General features: G+C 48.4%; 1 protein-coding gene across 5 annotated transcripts in view; it reads right to left on the reverse strand.

The window, feature by feature from the left end:
• The window catches only part of RCC1L (RCC1 like), a 40,468-nt gene that overhangs the window by 12,346 nt on the left and 2,507 nt on the right, over nucleotides 1–25,615 (reverse strand). For 3 of the 5 annotated variants that reach the window (XM_064296084.1, XM_064296086.1, XM_064296085.1), the window contains exons 2-9: nucleotides 22,385–22,514; nucleotides 19,677–19,805; nucleotides 18,919–18,985; nucleotides 18,267–18,318; nucleotides 14,667–14,751; nucleotides 10,945–11,126; nucleotides 4,464–4,551; nucleotides 2,987–3,160 (exon numbers count right to left, since the gene is read on the reverse strand). In XM_064296084.1, coding sequence (XP_064152154.1) covers nucleotides 2,987–3,160; nucleotides 4,464–4,551; nucleotides 10,945–11,126; nucleotides 14,667–14,751; nucleotides 18,267–18,318; nucleotides 18,919–18,985; nucleotides 19,677–19,805; nucleotides 22,385–22,514 — 907 coding nt within the window. Of the gene's footprint in view, nucleotides 1–2,986; nucleotides 3,161–3,527; nucleotides 3,683–4,463; nucleotides 4,552–10,944; nucleotides 11,127–14,666; nucleotides 14,752–18,266; nucleotides 18,319–18,918; nucleotides 18,986–19,676; nucleotides 19,806–22,384; nucleotides 22,515–25,615 lie in introns of all 5 variants that reach the window. The other 2 variants (XR_010323724.1, XR_010323723.1) reach the window with 1 other exon arrangement.

A 25,615-nucleotide genomic window follows, 5' to 3' on the forward strand; every position in this document is an offset into this window, starting at 1 on the left:
AAAACCAAAGGATGGTCTCGCAAATCTGCCTCTGCCATCCCATGTTCCTGGGTCAGATCGGGGTTCTGGTTGGCCGGGAACGAGATCAAACCCCACATACTCATTTCCTAATTACCCGCGTGGACTTGCCAAACCTCAGCTGGTTTCCTCTAGCACCCTGACATACTCCAGGGTCCCCTCCTCCTACTGCCAGCAAAGTGTCCTCTCAGGAAAATCACTTTAACGTTAGCCGAACCACAAACCAAATAAATCAAAGCAAAACTCCAGGATGGACAACAGACACGGTCTACAATCCCAAGCCAGACGACAGACACGGTCTACAATCCCCAGCCAGACGACAGACACGGTCTACAATCCCGAGCCAGACGACAGACACGGTCTACAGTCCCGAGCCAGACGACAGACACGGTCTACAGTCCCGAGCCAGACGACAGACACGGTCTACAGTCCCGAGCCAGACGACAGACACGGTCTACAGTCCCCAGCCAGACGACAGACACGGTCTACAGTCCCCAGCCAGACGACAGACACGGTCTGCAGTCCCCAGCCAGACGACAGACACGGTCTGCAGTCCCCAGCCAGACGACAGACACGGTCTACAACCCCGAGCCAGACGACAGACACGGTCTACAACCCCGAGCCAGACGACAGACACGGTCTACAACCCCCAGCCAGACGACAGACACGGTCTGCAACCCCCAGCCAGACGACAGACACGGTCTGCAACCCCCAGCCAGACGACAGACACGGTCTGCAATCCCCAGCCAGACGACAGACACGGTCTGCAATCCCCAGCCAGACGACAGACACGGTCTGCAATCCCCAGCCAGACGACAGACACGGTCTACAATCCCCAGCCAGACGACAGACACGGTCTACAATCCCCAGCCAGACGACAGACACGGTCTACAATCCCGAGCCAGACGACAGACACGGTCTGCAATCCCCAGCCAGACGACAGACACGGTCTGCAATCCCCAGCCAGACGACAGACACGGTCTACAATCCCGAGCCAGACGACAGACACGGTCTACAATCCCGAGCCAGACGACAGACACGGTCTACAATCCCGAGCCAGACGACAGACACGGTCTGCAACCCCCAGCCAGACGACAGACACGGTCTACAACCCCCAGCCAGACGACAGACACGGTCTGCAATCCCCAGCCAGACGACAGACACGGTCTGCAATCCCCAGCCAGACGACAGACACGGTCTGCAATCCCCAGCCAGACGACAGACACGGTCTGCAATCCCCAGCCAGACGACAGACACGGTCTGCAATCCCCAGCCAGACGACAGACACGGTCTACAATCCCCAGCCAGACGACAGACACGGTCTACAACCCCGAGCCAGACGACAGACACGGTCTACAACCCCGAGCCAGACGACAGACACGGTCTGCAATCCCCAGCCAGACGACAGACACGGTCTGCAATCCCCAGCCAGACGACAGACACGGTCTACAACCCCCAGCCAGACGACAGACACGGTCTGCAATCCCCAGCCAGACGACAGACACGGTCTGCAATCCCCAGCCAGACGACAGACACGGTCTGCAACCCCCAGCCAGACGACAGACACGGTCTACAACCCCCAGCCAGACGACAGACACGGTCTGCAATCCCCAGCCAGACGACAGACACGGTCTGCAATCCCCAGCCAGACGACAGACACGGTCTGCAATCCCCAGCCAGACGACAGACACGGTCTACAATCCCCAGCCAGACGACAGACACGGTCTACAACCCCGAGCCAGACGACAGACACGGTCTACAACCCCGAGCCAGACGACAGACACGGTCTACAACCCCGAGCCAGACGACAGACACGGTCTGCAACCCCCAGCCAGACGACAGACACGGTCTGCAACCCCCAGCCAGACGACAGACACGGTCTACAACCCCCAGCCAGACGACAGACACGGTCTGCAATCCCCAGCCAGACGACAGACACGGTCTGCAATCCCCAGCCAGACGACAGACACGGTCTGCAATCCCCAGCCAGACGACAGACACGGTCTACAACCCCCAGCCAGACGACAGACACGGTCTGCAATCCCCAGCCAGACGACAGACACGGTCTGCAATCCCCAGCCAGACGACAGACACGGTCTGCAACCCCCAGCCAGACGACAGACACGGTCTACAACCCCCAGCCAGACGACAGACACGGTCTGCAACCCCCAGCCAGACGACAGACACGGTCTGCAACCCCCAGCCAGACGACAGACACGGTCTGCAACCCCCAGCCAGACGACAGACACGGTCTACAACCCCCAGCCAGACGACAGACACGGTCTGCAATCCCCAGCCAGACGACAGACACGGTCTGCAATCCCCAGCCAGACGACAGACACGGTCTGCAATCCCCAGCCAGACGACAGACACGGTCTGCAATCCCCAGCCAGACGACAGACACGGTCTACAACCCCGAGCCAGACGACAGACACGGTCTACAACCCCGAGCCAGACGACAGACACGGTCTGCAATCCCCAGCCAGACGACAGACACGGTCTGCAACCCCCAGCCAGACGACAGACACGGTCTGCAACCCCCAGCCAGACGACAGACACGGTCTGCAATCCCCAGCCAGACGACAGACACGGTCTGCAATCCCCAGCCAGACGACAGACACGGTCTGCAATCCCCAGCCAGACGACAGACACGGTCTACAACCCCCAGCCAGACGACAGACACGGTCTGCAATCCCCAGCCAGACGACAGACACGGTCTGCAATCCCCAGCCAGACGACAGACACGGTCTGCAATCCCCAGCCAGACGACAGACATGGTCTGCAATCCCCAGCCAGACGACAGACACGGTCTACAATCCCGAGCCAGATGACTCTCTGCTCATCCATCCAAAGGCACCACTCCACTGCGTGGATGGAAAACTGAGAGCCGCCCACAGCTCTGGCCTGAACCTGACAAGGGGACCCTTCACCAGTGTCACTAGGGGGCTGGATGGCATCGGTCACTTACTGGTAAGCGCAGCAAAGTGGCTGAGTCCACACCGAATGCGGGAAACCTGGATTTCTGGGTTGAGCTCCGTCAAGCCGAAGAGAGTGGGTGGAATCATTTCTGGAAGAGCAGTTTCCAGTAGGTTTGGTCCTTTCCCAAGAATTCCATAGCCCCAGACAAAAACATGACCTTCTCCTACATTACAGTAAAAACAATGGTCAGAAACTCAGCCCAAATGTAGCCCTCCCTCACCAGACATTCACACTGCACCATACAAAATTCATGACAGCCACATGGGTATTTTTTTCTCCCTGCTTGGCAGGAACACACTGACAGATATTTAAAAGATGTTTCTCCTCTCCTCTTCCCCCTGCTTTCATTCTTGCTTGTTGAACACGTCTGGCCAGCTGACCAATCTCAGAACATAAGCTTCCCACACCTTAAGGGTAACCTGCACGGACCATCCACCCACGTTAACAGGGAGAAGCTCAGAAGGGCACTGGCCCCAGCAACACCTCCAAGTTTCACGCTGTTCAAAGACCAAGCCACGTACATCACCCACCTCTGGCCAGATTCTTAGAGAGGATTTTTTGGTCACCAGTGGTGCCAGGCGTTTAATCCAGGGCACAGATCTTGGGATACGAACTCTAAGGCTTTTCTCCCATCTGCCTTTTCTTTCTTGGCACAGCCTCTCTGGAGAAGGCAGATCTAGGATGCCTAGCCCAGGAGAAGGGAAGGGAATTAAGTTCATTCTCCACTCCAGAGGTCTGCTATTAAGTGACTAAGCTCTACTGCCGTCTACTTAGAAATCACAGGCTATTATCTTTCTGTCAAGAATTTCACACAGCATCCACCAGACTGAGTGCAGTACAACTAGATGGTGCCTGGCTACCACCACTGACTGCTCTGACAGGGATCATAATAGAGGGTCCTGGACAGAGCTGGAGAAAAATGTAGAACAAAATTCTAACTCAAAAAGCAAGACCAGACTTGCTGGCCTGACAGAGACTGGAGAAACTCTGAGAGTATGGCCCCCAGACACTCTCTCAGCTCAGTAATGAGGTCACTCCTGAGGTTCACCCTTCGGCCGAAGATTAGACAGGCCCATAAAACAAAACAAAACTAAAGGGGCACCAGCCCAGGGGCAAGGACTAGAAGGCAGGAGGGGACAGGAAAGCTGGTAAAAGGGAACCCAAGGTTGAGAAGGGAGAGTGTTGACATGTCCTGGGGTTGTCAGCCAATGTGATAAAACAATATGTGTACCAACTGTTTCATAAGAAATTTGTTTTGTAAACGTTCAACTAAAGTACAATTTAAAAAAAAAAGTTTTACTCTCACCCTCTAATAACTGAACTCAGTCCAACCAGCTCTTCCCATGGCCATGTTCCTTTCCGTATACTGAGGTCTATAGCCTACAAATCCAACGGACACTGACCGTGTCCCTCCCTATCCAACCCACCTACAGCTTCCCAATGAATTGCATGGAAGAGGTTCTCACCGTTCAACACGGCACAGCCGGTACCACCACATGCAGCCTGCTTCACCTTCCCCACTCCTGAGAAGGGGAGGCACCGGGGTACATTCACCTGCCAAAAAGGAAGAGTCCAAACGGTTAGGAAAACCAACCAGCGAGAACTCAGGAGTATCCTGATCTTATGTACAAAACAGATGAGTCCCAGTTCATTCATTCACTCCACAAAAAATTCCTGAACCTCTAACGGGTACTAAATACCTAACCAGGCGCTGGGACACAGTGGGGAGTCAAAGAGACCTGGTTTCTGCCCTCATGGGCTGCTAGTCAAGTAGAGGAGGCAGATGCCAACCAAAGGGCAAACAGTGTGCAGGATCACATCTGTGCTAAATGCAATGAAAGGAAGTACCAGAGTCTCTGAGAGCGCACATCAGGGGGTTTCATCTAGTTTAGGGGAGGAACAGTCACAGTCACAGAAGGCTTCATCTGTCCTGACACCTCGAGGATGAGGGGTTACCAAGGCAACGGGAAAAGGGAAGGACATGCCAAGTTGAGGAGCCAGCACATGCAAGGGGAGTGGGGGGTACAGGGCACACTAAAGGGGAGTCGAAAAGGTCAGAGTGGCAGAAGCAGGGAGAACAAGTGAGACAAGGTACAAGATGGTGGGCACAGAAAAGCGCGACCAGGGTACAGGCAGGCCACGGTAAGGATTTGGTTTTTATCTCAAGCCTGACGAGAAGCCAGAAAGCGTTCTAAGCAGAGGGATGAGATGGCCATCTACCAGTGGGCAAGGACCAGGGCTGTGGGGCATGAACATGGGCCCAGGTTTGGACGAACCAAACCTGCAGTGCCCAGAAACAGCCCAGGACAGATGCTGAGTGGTACCTAGGGGTGTCTGGGCCTCAAAAGTCTGGGCCTCAGCAGTCCGGGCTGAGACACAGGCTGGGGAGCATAGTGAGAAGAGTTTACGTGGCCTTGGCCTTGGTTCTGTGAAAAAGGGAGAAAAAGGAAACAGCCTGGGAGATTTCTCCCCTGGGTGCTGAGTTGTTACAGTTGCCCGAGTCCTTTGGAGAAGTTTATTTCTCTTACACAGGGAAGAAGCCAGTCCCTACCAGCAGAAAATGTCAGTTAATATGTGAATAGATGAAGCCACTTACAAGGGGACTGGCTAGTTTAGTGCAGAGAGGGAGCCGGTTGGTTATTATGGTGCATAAAATCAGCCCAACAGGATTGAGTTGCTTGCTTATATAAGCACCCATCCCTCACTACCATCAAGAAGAGTCTGGAGCAGAGCACATCCTTTGCACCAGGGGTCCCTGCACTGAGAACCTCTAAGACCCAGGAGACAGAGCCGTAGCACTGGAGCAGCGGCAGCAGAACCAGGAGGCCGGCGTGAGACAGCATAGTGGGCTTGCTGCCCCAGAGTGAGAGCTGAACGCCTTCAGGCAGGAGGCTTACTGGCAGAGTGGGGTGCCTTTGGGCACTTACTGGTAGAGCTAAAAAAGCTGTAACACCTGCCCAAGCAGGGGCAGAGAAGGCCAGGCTCAAACAGGGCCTGGCAGCAGCAGCCGAAAAGAAACTCCTAATTGAAGAACTGCACCCTGAGTTACTTGCAAGCTAATCCTGATCCCATGTTACTTCCCTAAAAAACCATATAGTTTTGAGTATGATCTGTGAGTTCTGTGTGGCCACTGCAATGAATTATCAAGCCCAGCAGAGAAGCAGAGAGTGCTGTGGGGAAGATGGCTGGTGTCAGAACTGATAAAAAGGTTGAAGAGGGGAGGTATGTCTGACCTCCACCTCAGAGGAATCAGCTTTGTGTTGATGCTGACTCCTCCCAAAGTCTGACAAGGTCCAACACTGCCATACCCTGTCACACGGTCACTAGCATATAGAGAGTAGCTGAAGCTGTGTGTGTGGCAAAGCTCTTTTAAAGGGAGACTACACACCAAGCTTTGAGAATCTTCAATATTTAAAGGCTGTCTTAGTCACCTAGTCCTGCTTGCTATAACAGAGATACCACAAGTGGATGGCTTTAACAAAGAGAAATTTACTCTCTTAGTCTAGGAGGCTAGAAGTCCAAATTCAGGGCATCAGCTCCAGGGGGAAGGTTTTTCTGTCGGCTCTGGGAGAAGGTCCTTGTCACCAATCTTCCCCTGGTCTAGGAGTGTCTCAGCACAGGGACCATGGGCCCAAAGGACACGCTCTGCTCCTGGCTCTTCTTTCTTTGTTGTATGAGGTCCCTCTTCTCTCTACTGGATTCTCTCTTTTATATCTCAAAAGAGATTGACTCAAGACACAACCTAATGCTGTCGCTTGAGTCCTACTTACCAGCATAACTGCCTCTAATCCTGCCTCATTAACATCATAGAGGTCAGGATTTACAACACACAGGATAATCCCATCAGATCATAAAATAGAGGACAACCACACAATACTGGGAATCATGGCCTAGCCAAGTTGATAAAATTTTTTTGGTACACAATTCAATCCATAACAAAGGCTTTACAAGAGAGGAGAACCAGGAAATGAGACCACGAAGGAACAACTAGACAGGCAAGAGAGTACTAGAAGAATGTAGTCACAGGGCAAAAGGAAGGGTGTTTTCACAAAGATGGTCAACATGTCATGGTCAATGTCAATGCTGCTGAGAGGTGAAGAAAGACAAGGACTAGAAACCGCTCTCCTGTTATTTTGTTTGTTTTGTTTTTAAATAATTTTTATTGCGCTTTAAGTGAAAGTTTACAAATCAAGTCAGTCTGTCACATATAAGCTTATATACACCTTACTCCATACTCCCACTTACTCTCCCCCTAATGAGTCAGCCCGTTCCCTCCTTCCAGTCTGTCCTTTTGCGACGATTTTGCCAGTTTCTAACCCTCTCTACCCTCCCATCTCCCCTCCAGACAGGAGATGCCAACACAGTCTCAAGTGTCCACCTGATACAAGTAGCTCACTCTTCATCAGCATCTCTCTCCAACCCATTGTCCAGTCCATTCCATGTCTGATGAGTTGTCTTCGGGAATGGTTCCTGTCCTGGGCCAACAGAAGGTTTGGGGACCATGACCTCCGGGATTCCTCTAGTCTCAGTCAGACCATTAAGTCTGGTCTTCTTATGAGAATGTGGGGTCTGCATCTCACTGTTCTCCTGCTCCCTCAGGGGTTCTCTGTTGTGCTCCCTGTCAGGGCAGTCATCAGTTGTGGCCTGGCACCATCTAGTTCTTCTGGTCGCAAGATGATGTAAGTCTCTAGTTCATGTGGCTCTTTCTGTCTCTTGGGCTCATAGTTATCGTGTGACCTTGGTGTTCATTCTCCTTTGATCCAGGTGGGTTGAGACCAATTGATGCATCTTAGATGGCTGCTTGTTAGCATTTAAGACCCCAGATGCCACAATTCAAAGTGGGATGCAGAATGGTTTCATAATAGAGTTTATTATGCCAATTGACTTAGAAGTCCCCTTAAGCCATAGTCCCCAAACCCCCGCCCTTGCTCTGCTGACCTTGGAAGCATTCAGTTTATCCCGGAAACTTCTTTGCTTTTGGTCCAGTCCAGTTGAGCTGCCCTTCCCTGTATTGAGTATTGTCCTTCCCTTCACCTAAAGTAGTTCTGAGTGTTATTTTTAACATCATGAAGTGACTGGCAACCCCAGCAAGAGCCATGCGGCAAACAGACATGGGTAAAAGACAAGTGGAATGGACTAAAGAATGGGTAAGAGACAAGGCAATGGAGATGGCAAATAAATGAAGCTCTTGGGAAGTCTGGTCTACAAGAGGAGGCTGGAGATAAGCTGAGGCAGCAGAGACAGGAGGAGAGAGAGGACCCCAGACAAGGAGTCTTAGATGGGAGACACATACTGATGGGGAGGCCCCAGTGAAGGGAGAGAGGCTGAAGTTACAGGAGAGAAATCCCAGCAGACAGAATAAGGTACTGAGAAGGTGGAGGAGATGGAACCCAGGGCACAGAGAGAAGAACCAGCCTCCAAAGGAAGAAAGACACCTCCTTCACTGTGACAAAAGGCAGCATGGGTACAGGCACAGGAAAGCGTATGGGATTCATAGTGGGAAAATGACTTTTCCCTTCTGATAGCCTGTTTCTCTACTAAGCTCACTCTTTTGCTGAGGGTGAGAGGTGGGAGGGTCAGTGGTTACAAGAGTGAAGTATGGCCGACTGAGCTTTCCAGCACAATGATACTGGACTTGGCACCTTTATTAAGGAATAACTTTAGGAAATAGATTTTAAGCACTTCAGTGACAGACGTGAATCCTTACTTTTCACTTTCAAATGGAGACAGCTGGAAGATCGTAGTCCCTAATTTCGCTCAAAGGAATAAAAGGGAGAAAGCATGCCTCAATAGAGCTGGGTTCAGCCTCCACTGAGTGGCTCTCAGAGAACATCTTTACTCGACTCTGCTCTGGCACAGAGCCCTCAGCAAATGCTGAGAAACGCTCTAGCAACAGCCGCTAGAAACCTACCACTGCCATCACTGACAGGATGAGACTGAGGCTACCAGCCATGACAGTGGTAGATTGCTTCCAAGATGGCACCCATGCCCTTATGTGTGTGGGCTGGACCTTGTGACCTGCTTCAAATGAACAGAATACCAGCAAAAGTGATGGGATGTCACTTCTAAGATTAGACTATAAAAAACTGTGGCTTCTGTCTTTGTGGCACTCTCTCTGGGCTTCTCACTTGCTCACTCTGATAAAGCCAGCTGCCCTATTGTGAGCCTATGGAGAGGCTCACATGGTATGGAAAGCCTGGTCAACTGTTGGCTGGTCAAGAGCCAGTGAGGAACTGAGGCCTGCTGTCCTGTGGTCCAACAACCACTGAGTGAGCTTAGAAGTGGGTCCATCTCAGTTGAACCTTAAGATAACTGCAGCCTTCTGAGAGACCCACAGCCAGAAGACCTAGCTAAGCCACATCTAGATTCCTGACTCAAAGAAATTGTGAGATAATAAATGCATGTTGTTTTAAGCTAAGTTTTGTTGTCATCTGTAATGAAGCAATTCATAACAATGACAGGATACTGGATCTGTCCCCTACATGAAGGCCGTAGGAGATATTTCTCTCTGGCCTTGTTGTTTATCTTATGGAAACAATGAATCATTTAAATGATCCTGTTTTCTTCTTTGTTTTGGCTGCTAGGATGCTCAGAGCCAAATCTGCAACCACTTCTAGCAACTGTACCAGAATACAAAGATTGTCTTTTTCTGTCTTATTATCTGACCTTTAGTCTCTCCTGGTTCAGATTTCTTTATCTATTGGTATATTTATAAAATCCTTCTGTATCTTATCAGAAGTTTGATTATATGAAAGAATGTAGTGTGTTTTTTTTTTTTTTTTAATAGTCCTTATCTTTTATAGATATGTGCTAAAATTTTTTATGGATGAAATATGTCCAGGGTTTGATTTAAAAAAAGCAGGGCATTCCTGTATGCAATTGCTTACACTCCAGGGTAATGAGTAACCTCTCTCCAGGGAGGACAGGATGGGCAGATGTGTCTGCGGCTTCATAAAAGCTCAGAGCCTAATTCCAGGACTCCTCTCCTGTGGTACAGACCACCGTACACGCAGGCAAACATCTGGCCCTCTGCAAACCAGGCCATGCGGAACCAACGCAAGGTACTGCTCAGCCTGCTGTTTTTGGCTGAGTAATAAACTGCCTATTTTCTGGGGAGGAAAAAAAAAGTCCAGAGCAGAAAAGTAGATGGAATTATAGATGAAAGAAAACTGGCCACTAGGGGTATGTGGTTTTTTGTTTTGGGGTGGGTGGAAGCAATGAAAATGTTCTGGCATTAGATAGTGGTGACGGTTGCACAACTTTGTGAACACACTGAAGACCGCTGAATTGTATGCTTTAAAACGGTGAATTTTATGGTATACGAATTATATCTCAATTTTGAAAACTGGCTCTCAGTTGTTAACTGTGGAGGTGCGCGATGCATACAGATGGAATAATTATACAATTATCTCTACTCTTGAAATTTTCCTTAGTAAAATGTTAGCAATCCCACTCTATGACGGCAGTTCCCTCGGTGAGAAGGAGGCGTGAGGGTGGGGAGAGGGTACAGGCAGGGCCCCTGAAGGACTGTCGGGGTTACTGCATAATCCAGACACAGGCTGCACAGGGGCTCACTGAGCTGCACGCTTAGGATTGCGTTCTTCCACCAGACATGTTCTACTGTAATAAAAAGTATACTAAGACACCAGGGGTACTGGTGTAAACAGCCTTGTGTCCCTTTTAGAAGGAGATGGGGCATACAAACATTCCTCAAAATTCATCTAAACCAGAACTAGCTCATACAAGCATTGACAATGATGGCTTTTAACCTCAGCTTTCTTTCTGGACTCCAACAAGAACCCAGTCCCTTGCGGGGCATTGTTCTCACAATAGGGTGGCACTATCCAGCACTTTCTACGTCGCTCCTTGGGGAAGAGCTTCTTATAAATGTCCTCAACACTTTCTACTTCCAAGCCCCCCAGCACCGTAACGCACATCACCAAGTACCTGTGTGGAATCAGTGATGGAGGCCAGCTGCAGGTACTCAGAGTTTCCCCAGCCAAAGACGTCTCCGTCCGCAGACACGGCCAGGCAGCAATCCCCATAGGTGGCCACCTGGATGATATTCACGCCGGCAAGATCTCCACCCAGCTTGGTAGGCACGCTGCTGACATTGTAGTGACCCAGACCTAACACAATGGAAAATACTTACTTTTAATGATTTATTCTTTCAGCAAAGACTTACACAGCGTGACTATGTACCAGGCACCATTCTGAGCACTTCAGAAATACCAGCTCTGAAATCCTAATCTGTTCCTCTGCATGCTCACATAACCCCCTTCTCCCTGTTCTCTCAGGGGGAAAAAAAAAGACATAATTCTAATTGGCGTATTTTTAAAACCCCGGGAATTTTCCAGATCTGATTCAAGTTAGAAAATGTTGCAGGATGGAATAGCACTGCGCAACGAAGCTATTGGGCCCTGCCTAAATGACAACAACCAATTGCTAATGCACTGCTGGCCTTGCTGGAAAATGAAGGAAATCTCTAGAAGCCTACCCCAACCTGCCATCCCACTTCACTCTCCCCCAAAAAACTGAAACCGAAACTGACCAAGGGAACAGTGTGGGGAACAGTAGGCAGAGGTACAAGGCAGAGCAACTGGCCAAGGGAACGGTGTGGGGAACAGTAGGCAGAGGTACAAGGCAGGGCTTGCCCTGGGGACAAACGTCAGCATCAGCACTGCACTGGAGCCTACTCTCTGGGCAGCAGGTAAGGGCAGAACACTGAACCTTAGACTCCAGGGCTCCTCAGAGGGGGTCGGTGTGGTATCAGGTTGGTAGCACCCCTTAGCAAAATCCAAATCCTCTCTGGAGGAAAACATCACCAATTTAGGCCCTCAGGGTTCCCACAAATTAATTTCAATAGAATATGAGCACATAATCAAAAATTACCAAACAACACACAAGGGAAAATGTGTGAGTCAACAGAATCAACAAACAACCAAATTATACTCTCTAGACTTTTTTTTTTTTAGACACTAGAATTATGACACACAAAATAAAAAAATAACTCCTGTGTGCAAAACAAAAGCAGGAACAAGAGTCTATCAAAATGGCCAAGGAACTTTGAAAAGAAAACAATTAGAAATGAAAAATACAGTTGTAAAAATTAAAACTCCAATGGACAAAAAGACAAGCCACAAGCTGGGGAAAGATATTTGCAATGCTACAACTGATAAAGATATGTGTATAAAATACATAAAGAATTCCCAAAACTCAGTAACAAAAAGACAAATAAGCCAACATAAAAAACAGGCACAGACACTATTCTATTTCAGAGAAAAAACAAGACCAACCAATAAACAAAAGGATGGTCACTCTCAGTGGTTTAGGAAAACGCAAATTAAAACCACAATGAGATGCTATTTCACACCCACCAGACAGGCAAAGCTGTTAAAGTGGACAGGCTGTGGTACCAAGGTAAGACCCCCGCTGCCGCGAGGGTCACTCGTTACAACTATTGTGGAAAACGGTAATTTGAACACATATGCATACCCTATACCCTAGCAATTCCAGTCCTCGAGATCTTCAGGAGAGAAACTCTTGACCATGCATACAAGGAGACATACACAGATGGTCACTGCTTGTTACAGCAAAGTTGTTACCCAATGAAATGTCTATCGACAGGAAGACAGCTAAACCGAGATACAGTCTCACGATGGAATATCACAGACGTAAATATGAGCAAACTGCACATACATATAACAACGTGGCTGAATCTTAAGAAACAATGCTGAGTTTAAAGCAAGTCACAGAAGACCATATATAACATGACCCCCAAAATAAGCAAAACTAATCAACACGGTGTTTAGAAATATGTAAGTATAGACATGTATGCAATTGTTTTCCCTCAGAGAAAGAAAGAACAAAGAGAAACTTCAGGATAGTGTGCCCCGGGGAAGGACAGGGGTGAGAGCAGGAGAACAGGGAGGAACACCCAGGCAGAGTCTGCAGTCCTGGGAGTTTTCTAGGCCTTAAACTGCGAGGAGGTTTCACAGGCATTCGTTTTATCACCAAGTTTCAAAATTAACTTTTATGTATCTTTTGTACATATCAAACATTAAACCTGTTGCCGTTGAGTAGATTCCAACTCACAGTGACCCTATAGGCAGAGGAGAACTGCCCCACAGGGTTTCCAAGGCTGTAAATCTGTACAGAAGCAGACTGCCACATCTTTCTCCCTTGGAGTGGCTGGTGGGTTCGAACCACTGACCTTCCGGCTCACAACCAAGTGCTTTAACTACTATGCCACCAAACATTACATTTTAAAAAAGATTTTAAATAATTGAAAATGTTGCAGGGTTAGAAAAGAAAGGAATAAGATGCTGAGATAAAAAGTGTCAAGGAGGAAGACAACAGCCAACTTAGAAAGACTGTTCAGGGAAGGCTTCACTGAGGAGGTAAGATGCAAAGGCGAGTGAAGAAGGACACCTGTGAACACGGAGCTGGGCACGCCCCAAGACTGGCCAAAGGGGGCACAGCAGGGGACAGCAAGTTTCTGGAATGACGCCCACCGTGTCTCTCCAGGGAGTGGGCCTTGAACTTTCTATGCTCTCAGAAGGTACCGGCAAGGTCATTACTTTATTAAAACCTGAATAATAAAAAAATTACCTCCGCCAATGTTTTAAAAATAAAGAGAAGCTCCAAACCTATCGTTGCCCGAGGAATGTAAGTCTTTAAATCTGGCACACACTTACTTAACTCGCACACTTCAACTGATCTTATTCACTGCAGGAGGGGTTATGATCAAACTAGCGCTGCTGTGCACTGCTGAGGTGGCCTAAAAATGCTTGGTAATCAACTGAGCAATACATTCTTATAAAAATATTCAAACCCTTTGAGCTATTCCTGGGAATTTCCTAGGGAAATAATCCCAATGAGAGAAAAAGCTGTAGGCGTACACATGGTGACTGTGCTGCATCTCCACACGACCCCTCCTCCAAAAACAGTACGCCTCCTGACAGCAGGGGAATGATTAAAGACCTTATGGTAAATTAACTTAATGCCAAATCGCACAAATATTTAAACTGTAGTTCTGAAAACTGCAGCAACGTGAAAAGACACCGCATGTAAATTTAAAAGAAAAAGTAAGCATATAAGGTTACACCCATGCTATTGTTACACCAAGATAAAAGGCATATACACGGGACAAGGACTGGAAGAGGACGCGAGACGATTCCGAAGTGGTGGGCGGATTATGGAGGATTTAAAATGTTTTTCCTCATTGTTCTTACTGTGTTGATGGTACACTTAAAAAGAGAAATTCAATAGGTCACACTTAAAGGCCTTCCCTCTGGATAAATATCAAACAATAAAAAGATTAAATAAATTAGGTTGATGAAATTTGTCCCTCATTCCTCCCCTCCTTAATCACATTCTTCTCAAATCAGCTAAAAAAGCACTCCTTTTAGGTGGCTTTTGTTTCTTCTTCAAAAGGTTGAGGTTCCTCTCTCAGCTGAGAGAAATGCTCACAATTCCTTTGTGGAGTTACTGGTTCAACTCTATCTCAGCCAGGGTGAGGGGCCTGAGAAAAGACCAGGAAGTGGCTAAAAGCAGTAAGAGTCAACTTAAGAAAGGTGAGGTCTAGCCCGTGAAAGGCCTACAGCTCACAGCTCCAACCAGCACAGGCAAAGACCCTGCACTGTGCCAGACGGGTGAAGGTACACTACCTGTTTGTCCATCTGCGCCCCAGCCACAGGCATAGACTTCTCCTTTATCTGTTAGGAACAGGCTATGGTCCTGACCACAGGCAACCTACCGGATGAACAGAGGTGAGAAGAAACACTTAGAACCAGCGTCCCAGTCAGTGGCTCCCAAAGAACCAGCACCATCCCACCACTGCTCCCACAGTACCTGAGCACGGGGAGGAAGGGTACAAGCAGCTGCCTGGCATTGCCTCTGCATCTTACTCTTCCTCAAGCCACTGCAATCTAGCTTTTATCACCCACCCATCGAAGTTGCTCTTGCCAAAGAGCCCGAGGTCCCAAGGAGCAAATCCAAGAGCTCCCCCATCCCACGCCAGTTCTGAGGAACCGCGAGCCTTTCTCCACCCCATTACTCTACACTATCTCTAGCAGCTCCCAGTCTTTGTGCCCAGCTCATCCTCTGCCCTACCCTCCTTCAGTGTTAGAATCCCTCTCCAAGGCTGTCTTCCGCCCTCCCCGCTCCTCACTTCACTTCCCTGGCAGACTGCACCCACCCCCAAGGCTTTAGTTGTCACCTCTACAGTTCTCTCCAGTCCCAACAAGTGTACCAAGCTCCGCCCTGTTTGCAGCCCTCTGCATACAGAAGCACCCTGTGAGAAACCGCACCTCAGAGAAGTGTGATAACCTGTCCAGAGCCCATCAGTTATCAAGCAGAGGACTTCGACACCTGTGGACAACGTACTGCACTCCGCTGCAGCCTTACGTTCAACATCCCCCAGAGCAAATGCACTTTCTAGCTCCCTAACCTCTCCCTCACCACCCCATCCAAGCCGGCTCCTCCTCGGTCGCCCCACCTGGTTAGAACACTGGCTCCTTTGACTACTGGAGTCTCGGTCTCCCCACCTGGTTAGAACACTGGCTCCTTTACCTACTGGAGTCTCGGTCTCCCCACCTGGTTAGAACACTCACTCCTTTACCTACTGGAGTCTCGGTCTCCCCACCTGGTTAGCTCACTCCTTTACCTACTGGAGTCTCGGTCTCCCCATCTGGTTAGAACACTCGCTCCTTTGCCTACTGGAGTCTCGGTCTCCCCACCTGGTTAGAACACTCGCTCCTTTACCTAGTGGAGTCTCGGTCTCCCCACCTGGTTAGAACACTCACTCCTTTGCCTACTGGAGTCTCAGTCTCCCCATCTGGTTAGAACACTCTCTCCTTTGCCTACTGGAGTCTCGGTCTCCCCACCTGGTTAGAACACTCGCTCCTTTGCCTACTGGAGTCTCAGTCTCCCCACCTGGTTAGAACACTCGCTCCTTTACCTACTGGAGTCTCGGTCTCCCCACCTGGTTAGAACACTCACTCCTTTACCTACCGGAGTCTCGGTCTCCCCATCTGGTTAGAACACTCGCTCCTTTGCCTGCTGGAGTCTCGGTCTCCCCATCTGGTTAGAACACTCGCTCCTTTGCCTGCTGGAGTCTCGGTCTCCCCATCTGGTTAGAACTCTCACTCCTTTACCTACTGGAGTCTCGGTCTCCCCACCTGGTTAGAACACTCGCTCCTTTACCTAGTGGAGTCTCGGTCTCCCCACCTGGTTAGAACACTCGCTCCTTTACCTACTGGAGTCTCGGTCTCCCCACCTGGTTAGGAACACTGGCTCCTTTGCCTACTGGAGTCTCGGTCTCCCCATCTGGTTAGGAACACTGGCTCCTTTGCCTACTGGAGTCTCGGTCTCCCCATCTGGTTAGAACACTCGCTCCTTTGCCTGCTGGAGTCTCGGTCTCCCCACCTGGTTAGAACACTCACTCCTTTACCTACCGGAGTCTCGGTCTCCCCACCTGGTTAGAACACTCGCTCCTTTACCTACCGGAGTCTCGGTCTCCCCACCTGGTTAGAACACTCGCTCCTTTACCTAGTGGAGTCTCGGTCTCCCCACCTGGTTGGAACACTCGCTCCTTTACCTACTGGAGTCTCGGTCTCCCCACCTGGTTAGAACACTCGCTCCTTTGCCTACTGGAGTCTCGGTCTCCCCATCTGGTTAGAACACTCTCTCCTTTGCCTACTGGAGTCTCGGTCTCCCCACCTGGTTAGAACACTCGCTCCTTTGCCTACTGGAGTCTCGGTCTCCCCATCTGGTTAGAACACTCGCTCCTTTGCCTGCTGGAGTCTCGGTCTCCCCATCTGGTTAGAACACTCACTCCTTTACCTACCGGAGTCTCGGTCTCCCCACCTGGTTAGAACACTCACTCCTTTACATACCGGAGTCTCGGTCTCCCCACCTGGTTAGAACACTCGCTCCTTTACCTACCGGAGTCTCGGTCTCCCCACCTGGTTAGAACACTCGCTCCTTTACCTAGTGGAGTCTCGGTCTCCCCACCTGGTTAGAACACTCGCTCCTTTACCTACTGGAGTCTCGGTCTCCCCACCTGGTTAGAACACTCGCTCCTTTACCTACCGGAGTCTCGGTCTCCCCACCTGGTTAGAACACTCGCTCCTTTACCTAGTGGAGTCTCGGTCTCCCCATCTGGTTAGAACACTCGCTCCTTTACCTACCGGAGTCTCGGTCTCCCCACCTGGTTAGAACACTCGCTCCTTTACCTACCGGAGTCTCGGTCTCCCCACCTGGTTAGAACACTCGCTCCTTTACCTAGTGGAGTCTCGGTCTCCCCACCTGGTTAGAACACTCACTCCTTTACCTACTGGAGTCTCGGTCTCCCCACCTGGTTAGAACACTCGCTCCTTTGCCTACTGGAGTCTCGGTCTCCCCACCTGGTTAGAACACTCGCTCCTTTGCCTACTGGAGTCACACTTGATCCTTCTAGCTCACTCTCCACCATCTAGCAAGCCCCAGCCCAGGCAATTCTCCTCCTACACGTCTCTCTCACCTGCCCCTTCTCCCCAAGACTCCCAACTAGCCCTCATCATCCCCTCCCCAGCTCTCTCCCACATCCTGGCCAGAGTTCTCGCTCTGACCAAGATTCAGCTGTCATTTGCCCTGCTCAGAACCCCTGACAGCCCCCATAGTCAAGGGGATCAAGTCTAAAGTCCTCCACACGGCACAGGAGAGCCTGCATCGCTCACACTCACCCTGTCTTCCAGCCTCTCCTGCTCTCTGTCTGACCCAGACCAACTCCAGCCACGCTGCCTGCTCTGGGCACCTGCTCATACCACCCCTCCCCCGGGCTATCTACCACCTCCTCCACGTAGCACCTCTCCCTGACGTCCCGCCCCTGGCAGGCTTACCCCTTCCCCGCTGGGTGCTCCATAGTGCTTTCTGTATAGTCATTTATGGATTCAAGTATGTGCTACAAGTACCTACCGCCTGACAGGCACTGCCCCGGAGATGGGGATAAAATGCTGAACAAAGCGAGCTGGTCTGGAACCTACACGGCACTAACAGCTGTCTCTCCCATGAGACTGCCAGTCCCCCAAAGTCTTATTCAACTTTGAATTCCTCATTTCTAGCATAAATTCTGGCCTACTGCAGGCAAGCAATAATTTTTACTAAAATAATTTACTAAATAATTTTCAGAAAATTCCCCTAACAAGTTTGCCATCACCCTACCCAATTTTCAACCTTTCAAAGGCACCCTGGGACAGGAGAAGCGGCTCTCTGTCCGTGTCTCTTACCTGGACCACCTGTCCATCGAAGTCCTGCATTCTGTGGACTTTGTGACTTTCACTATAGCCGAGAGCAATTTGGGGAGAAGCAAGAGGCACGGTTACAGTACGCACTGTGCAATCCTGGCCTCCTAATTGCTTGGCTCCCACCCCCACGTTTCCATCCCTTGGCTTATTCTTGAGGTGACATAGTATCTGTTAGGGAAACACTCAGGGGCAAATACAGACCAGAGTTAGGCCTAGGTATGAAGTTAAAGGAAAACAAAGCCCTTAGGTGATGTGAATAATGCAGCCAAAGCTGAGAACAGTGCTCAGGCCCACCAGTATCATATGAGGAACCAAAGAGAAATCTTTTCAAAGACTAAAATGAACAGGACCGAAATAAAGAGAAATTTTTTAAGTTAATCAAGTTGACAAAAATTAATTACTAAAAGCCCATTCATTCAAAGAAGTTCTGTGCATCACAACCAACGCTCACGCACTGTCCTCTCACGCCAGGCTCAGCGTGGAGCCCCACGAGAAGTGGGACAATTCTTGACAACCTTCCTCTCATTGTGGGGACCTTGCTTTATTTAGGCTCCACGGGTCGAACATGCAGTAACCACCGAGGAGGGTTTAAAGCTTAACACAGTAAGGGGAAGGAGTCCTCTCAGGAACTCACCTGTAAATTTCATTTTCAACCACCTTTCTTCCACATTGCCCGTAGGAATTGTTCCCCATGCTGAAGACTAAAGAAGGACACCCCAATTAGATCAGTTCTGCAAGTTCTCAGCATCCCAGAATGTGAGGACTGGGTGGGGGGCAGGCGCACCATAACTGCCAATGCTCCCAACCTCTGCGGGCACAGGTATAGGTATGCTGGGGTCCCCACCTGCCACGGCCAGGCCATCTTTACCATTCCTTCAGCCTTCTGCTCCAGGCCCTAGTTCTGCCCCCTTGGTAATACCATATTACCACGCTAGCACCCTCCCAGGAAAGGCCTCAGCATCCCGTCCTCTGCTTCTGTCTCCAGGTGCCCTCGATACCAAGTCCCCTCTTGAAAGGGGTCCCTGGAAGCATCTCCTTTTTTGGACAGGAGCCATGTTACCCGGGAGCCTGGACTCTGGAAGCCCCACATCAGTTGGGAGAAATGTTAGCAAGCAGGCTTCTTTAAGGAGCAAACAGAAAATGCAGCCTAGAAAGCCCAGTTCAGTGACTGCACGGCCCAGAAGAAGGAGATGAGGCTGCTTTCTGTGCTCCGCCACTTTTAAAATGATTTTCCAAGAACCACAGAAAACATAAAACAGTCATCAAGGTCTTTCAGTACAGGTCTCCTGAGCAACCCTTCTGATTTACTCAGCAAAGCCAACGGTTGCACTAGTGAGATGTGTGACTCAATCAACACGCCCCCTCCTCCACGGACCCTGACTAGTCAATCACCTCCTTCGCCATCTGTCAGGATGAGGGAGTGCGCTCGGCCGCAGGAGACTTGGAGCACCCGTGTTTCCTGAGGTCTGTCCAGAGGCAGGGGGACCGGTGAGGGCTCCAACACATATTCATAGCCCCGACCTGAAAACACACAACCAAGTTTGTTTTTTCAAATCACATCACACTGACTTGGAATGACAGCATTCCTGACACTGAAAATCACGTTCGACCACCACATTCTTATGCAGGAAAAAAAGAGCCGGAGAGGGGACTGACTCACCCAGGCCCGTCAGTTGGCGGCAGAGCTAGGACTAGACCCCCGGGTCCCTGGCTCCCAGTCCACTGCAGCACACTGCCTCCGCTACACAAAGGGTTACCGAAAAGCATGCTTAGTCTCTTCACACGTGATTTACTACCGTCTGACTTTTTAAAAGAAAGTGAAAGCATTTCCTCCTGCAATACCCACTAAAGTTCCTTAGTGAGGTTAAGAACGGCATATATTGCATGATACACTTACATGAAGAAGAAACAAAAAGAATACTTGCACATGCATTAAATCTCTCTAAAAGGGTAAACTAGGAACTGTTAACACAGGTTGCCCTCAGGGAGAAGAACCGTGGGGCCGGGGACAAAGGTGGAAAGCAGGCTTCTTCCCATACACTCTACCACACCTGTGGATTCTAAACTACACAAATATGTTATCTATTCAAAGCAGAAATAAAATGAAAAATCCTTTTTTAAATTCCAGGTAAAAATTCTTTCATCCAATGAACCAGAGCCGCACACAGCACAGGGACACTCATCCGCTCCAGAGCCTACCTGAGAAAGCCAGCGCTGTGGTCGACTTCTCCCCAGCCTTATTCTGACCTCTCTACTACAGGCTGAGCCCACCTGAGAAAGCCAGTGGTGTGGCCAGCTTCCTCCAGCCTTATTCTGACCTCTCTACTACAGGTAGAGCCCACTGAGAAAGCCAGCCCTGCAGCCAGCTTCCCTTTGGTCTTATTCTGACCTCTCTACTACAGGCTGATTCTCCACACCCTCTGGGTAGCTGGGAATTTCTTCTTGCCACAGATGAGTTTATCCCCAAAGTGCACTTACTTTAAGTAAAGGGGAGAATTTGGTAAAAGTCACTTTGAGGAAGAACCTTCCTGCTCTTTACAGCCCTATGGCAAAAGCCAGCCTGGACTATGTAGGGGCTTCCCCTTGCAGGCATTTGAACAATTAGAATGCAGGCTGGGGTTAAGGTGCACTGGTCCTCAACTTCCTCCCCACTAATGACCCCTCTATCTTCTGCCACGGACTCAGGTTTAAAAAGATTCTATCTACCAAATGGCATTATTAGTGCTATCATAACACACTTGCCCACGTGCATTCATCGGTGGCTGCTATAACTCTCTGACAGAGCTACTGATCAGCATGGGATAACTGGTTCATCACACTGAGATGACAGGATTCTAGGCAAAGAACCTGGATAAAGTTGTTAGCTTATACAGCCCTACTAGCCGAAAACACACAGTACTTTACTAAACAGTGACTTACAGCTCCCGTTACTATCTTCATAGACCCCGAAAGGCCTGGGAACCAAAAATACTTTACATTTAAAGGCAACCGGGCTCAAAGGGGGGTGGGAACAGCAGCACAGGTCAAAGAACATCATCAATGTCGCTGATCTGCACATGGGAAACTTGAACTGGTGTTATGTTTTTGCTGTGTATGTTCTCGAGAACAACAAAAAGTAAATTATCAGTAAATAAAGGCCATCTGGCTCTAGACCTAACTACACTTCACAAGAAACAAAGAAGACAGAGGATCAGGCTAAATGGCACCACAGGGATGCAGGAATCAACTCCATACTAGAAAATTCTACAGGATACGCAGTGCAATTTCTTCAACAAACAAATTGCAAGGAAAACTGGTTCAAACAGACTTAAGGACCCTTAAGAGATTTATCAACTGATGCAACGTGCAGACCTTGTTCAGGTCTTGATTTGAACAAATTATAAAAAAATAAAAGTCTAATGGCATTTATGAGACAACTAGCAATTTGAACACTGGACACTTGATATTAAGATATTATATTGGTAATTATTTCTAGGTGTGCTAATGATACTGTGCTTATTTTTTTTTTTTTGAGTCTATTTTTTTAGATATGTACTGAAATACTACTGAAGTATACGTTATTATCAAAATTATATGAAACTATATTTTCACATAAACAAGTGAAAAGGAAAAATGAAAAGTTTGGGTACTTTCCCTTTACTTTAAAAAAAGTTTATTATTGTTCTTATAATATTGTTTAACTAATGTCTATTTTTTAAAATGTCACTATAAATTACTGCTAACATTTTTACCATCCAAATTTCAAACATTTAGAACAATACCTCCATTTTAACGTTTTCACTAAATTTTTTTCCCCAGCCCATATCCATACCATATCCTAAGTAGTTGAGGTTGCCTCCAAGCTGGGAAACAAAAGGAACATTTTGGGCCCAAAAGAAACACCTTCACTTAGCAGATCCGGGGCCTTGCCCTGTGTCTGAAGGCTCCATGTCGTTACCAAAGAGGCTGGAAGTCATCTAGTCCAGATGGTTTCAGACAACACGCCTCTAAGGCTCCGTCTATTTTGTTATGGTTTAGTTTATGTAACCACATCCTTGGAAAGCAAAGCGAGCTTTCTCAGACCTATCACAGCACTGCGAGGCCAAGGGGAGGAGGCTCACTTTTATCTTTAGGGCTCCTGTGAAATCCAAGCTGAGAATCCTGGTTGAGTCCCATACCCCACACTTTGGTAACATCCTTCGTTTTAGAGGACAGCAACGTGAATCCGTAGCCACAGGCAGCAGATGAAATCTGAAAGAGTCCCCACAAAAGAGCAACAGATTTGTACTATCAAGTTTTTTCAACAAGAAATGATGGTTATTTACCAAATCCAAGACCACATACTGCTAATGTAACAACTAAGATGTACTGAAAACTTACTGTGTCTTTTGATATTTATCACCTCATTTAATCTTCACAATCACTCTAAGGAGCAGGCGTTATCATCATCTTCACTCACCAAGAGCACAGCAGTAGCAGTCAAGCTCACAGACTGCCTTGGTTTGAATCCTGGCATCTTGGCTCTCCCCCTTACCAGCTGTGTGACTGGAGACAGACTAGTTAACCTCTCTAGTGTGTTACCCTCTGCAAAATGGGAGATAACAGCATCCTTCTCTCTCATAGGGTTATGAGAACCAGATGAGTTAACACAGCTAAAGCCTTTAAAGACAATAGTACCTGACTTAATGTAAGAGCTACAGAAGTTACTTATTATTGTTGTTGTTGTTGTTTGGCTGATGAGAAAACTGAGGCTCCATTATTATTATTTGGTAGATGAGAAAATTGAGGTCCCTGGAGATTAAGTATCTTGCCTGGTCACACAGCTAATATGGAGAAACTGATTCCAGAGTTCACTCTTCTAACTCTTATGTTGTACTGTTTCAATCTCAAACCATTTCCAGAAAGAATAACAATTCCATACGACTCACCAATCCCACTCCTAGGAATATATCCGAGAGAAATAAGAGCCGTCACATGAAAATGCACACCCATGTTCATTACAGCATTATGCACAACAGCGAAAGGATGGAAACAACCTAAGTGCCCATCGACAGATGAATGGATAAACAAATTATGGTACATACACATACTGGAATAGTACACAATGATAAAGAACAGTGACGAACCAATGAAACATCTCACAACATGGATGAATCTGGAGGGCATCACGCTGAATGAAAAAGTCAATCACAAAAGAGCAAATATTGTATGAGACCACTATTACAAAAGCCCATGAAAAGGTTTACATACAGGAAAAACAAAAATCTTCAATGGTTACAAGAGTGGAGAGGGGAAATCACTAACTAGATAGTAGACAAGTATTAACTTTGGTGAAGGGAAAGGTAACACACAAATATAGAGGAAGTCAACACAACTTGACCAAGGCAAAGTCATAGAAGCTTCCTAGACACATCCAAACACCTTGAGGGACTGAGTTACTAGGGCTGAGGCCTGGGGACTATGATCTCAGGGGACATCTAGGTCATCTGGCATAACATAGTTCATAAAGAAAACATTCTACATCCTACTTTGGTAAGTAGCGTCTGGGGTCTCAAAAGCCTGCCAAGTGGCCATCTAAGATACATCTATTGGTCCCATCATGTTCGTAACAAAGGAGAATGAGAAAACCACAGATACAAGGAAAACAGTCATCAACGGACTAACAGAGCACGTGAAGCACAGCCTCCACCAGCCTGAGCCCAGAAGAACTAGATGGTGCCCTGCTATCACCACCGACTGCTCTGCCAGATATCACAATAGAGGGTCCCAGACAGAGCAGGAGAAATAGAACAAAATTCAAATTCACAAAAAAAGACCAGGCTTACTAGTCTGACAGAGACTGGAGGAACCCCTGAGACCATGGCCCCCAGACACACTGCGAACTCAGAACTGAAGCTACTCCCGAAGTCCACCTTTCAGCCAAAGAATAGACAGGTCCATAAAAATAAACAGTAACACACCCGAGGAACATGCTTCTTAGTTCAATCAAGTACATGAGACCAAATGGGCAACACCTGCCCAAGAGCAAAGACGAGATGGAAGGGACAGGAAAACTGGGTGAATGGACATGGAGAACCCAGCATAGAAAGGAAAAGGCGGAGAGAGCAAACACATCACGGGGACTGCAACCAATGTCATAAACGATTTGTGTACAAATTTTTGAATGAGAAACTAACTTGCGGGGTAAACTTCCACCTAAAACACAATAAAAAAACACAGCTGTTGTGTGCCCTCAAGTCCGTTCCTACTCACAGCAACCCCATCTGACAGAGTACAACTGCCCCACAGGGTCTCCTAGGCTACAACCATTCCAGGAGCAAGCCGCCAAGTCTGTGCTCCCTTGCGCTCCGGGGTGGGTTCAAACCCCCAATCTTTCAGTGAGCAGTCATGCACTTAACCACTGCGCCACCAGGGCTCCTGACCATTACAGCTACTGTGAATTTAACATATTAACACATTAACGACGTCAGGTTCATTGCTGAGTGTTTTATTCACATCGTCATCAATCCTCACCTTCATTGACCAGATGAGGAAACAGGCTTTCAGGGGGGCTAGAAGCAAATCAAAGGCTGCCTGGTTTTAAAGTCTACCTTCTTCCCATACTACCCAGAGTAACCATGTAATGGATTGAACTGTGTCCCCCAAAAATGTGTCAACTTGGTTGTCCTCCATTTTGTGATTTTCCTATGTGTTATAAATCATAATCTCTGCCTGTGGTTAAAAGGAATAGGGTGGGATTGTAACACCCTTGCTCTGGTCACCTCCCCGATCCAATGTAAAGGGAGTTTCCCTGGGGTGGGGCCTGCACCACCTTTTATCTCTCAAAAGATAAAAAGATAAAAGGAAAGGAAACCAAGCAGAGAGTTGGAGACCTCATACCACCAAGAAAGCAGCACCAGGAGCAGAGCACTTCCTTTGGACCCGGGGTCCCTGCACCTGAGAAGCTCCTCGACCAGGGGAAGATTGAGGACAAGGACCTTTCTCCAGGACCTACAGAGAGAGAAAGTCTTCCCCTGGGGCCGACACCCTGAATTTGGACTTGTAACCTACCAGACTGTAAGAAAATAAATTTCTCTTTGTTAAAGCCATCCACTTGCGGTATTTCTGTTATGGCAGCGCTAGATGACTAATACAGACCATATTCCCAGTTGGCCTGAGACAGTACTGGTTTACACTTGATGTCCTAACGTTCACTCTCAAAAGTGTAAGACAATAAATTCCAGGGTCACCCTAACTATCCCCCACTATCTTTCAGCTGCTATGAGTCGGAATCGGCTCAATGGCAAGGGTTTTTGTTTTGTCTTTTTTTTTTTTTGGTTTTTATCTTCCAGCCCTGGTGGCATAGTGGTTAA

Source organism: Loxodonta africana, chromosome 12 (genome assembly GCF_030014295.1).
Source record: "Loxodonta africana isolate mLoxAfr1 chromosome 12, mLoxAfr1.hap2, whole genome shotgun sequence".
Taxonomy (NCBI): Eukaryota; Metazoa; Chordata; class Mammalia; order Proboscidea; family Elephantidae; genus Loxodonta; species Loxodonta africana.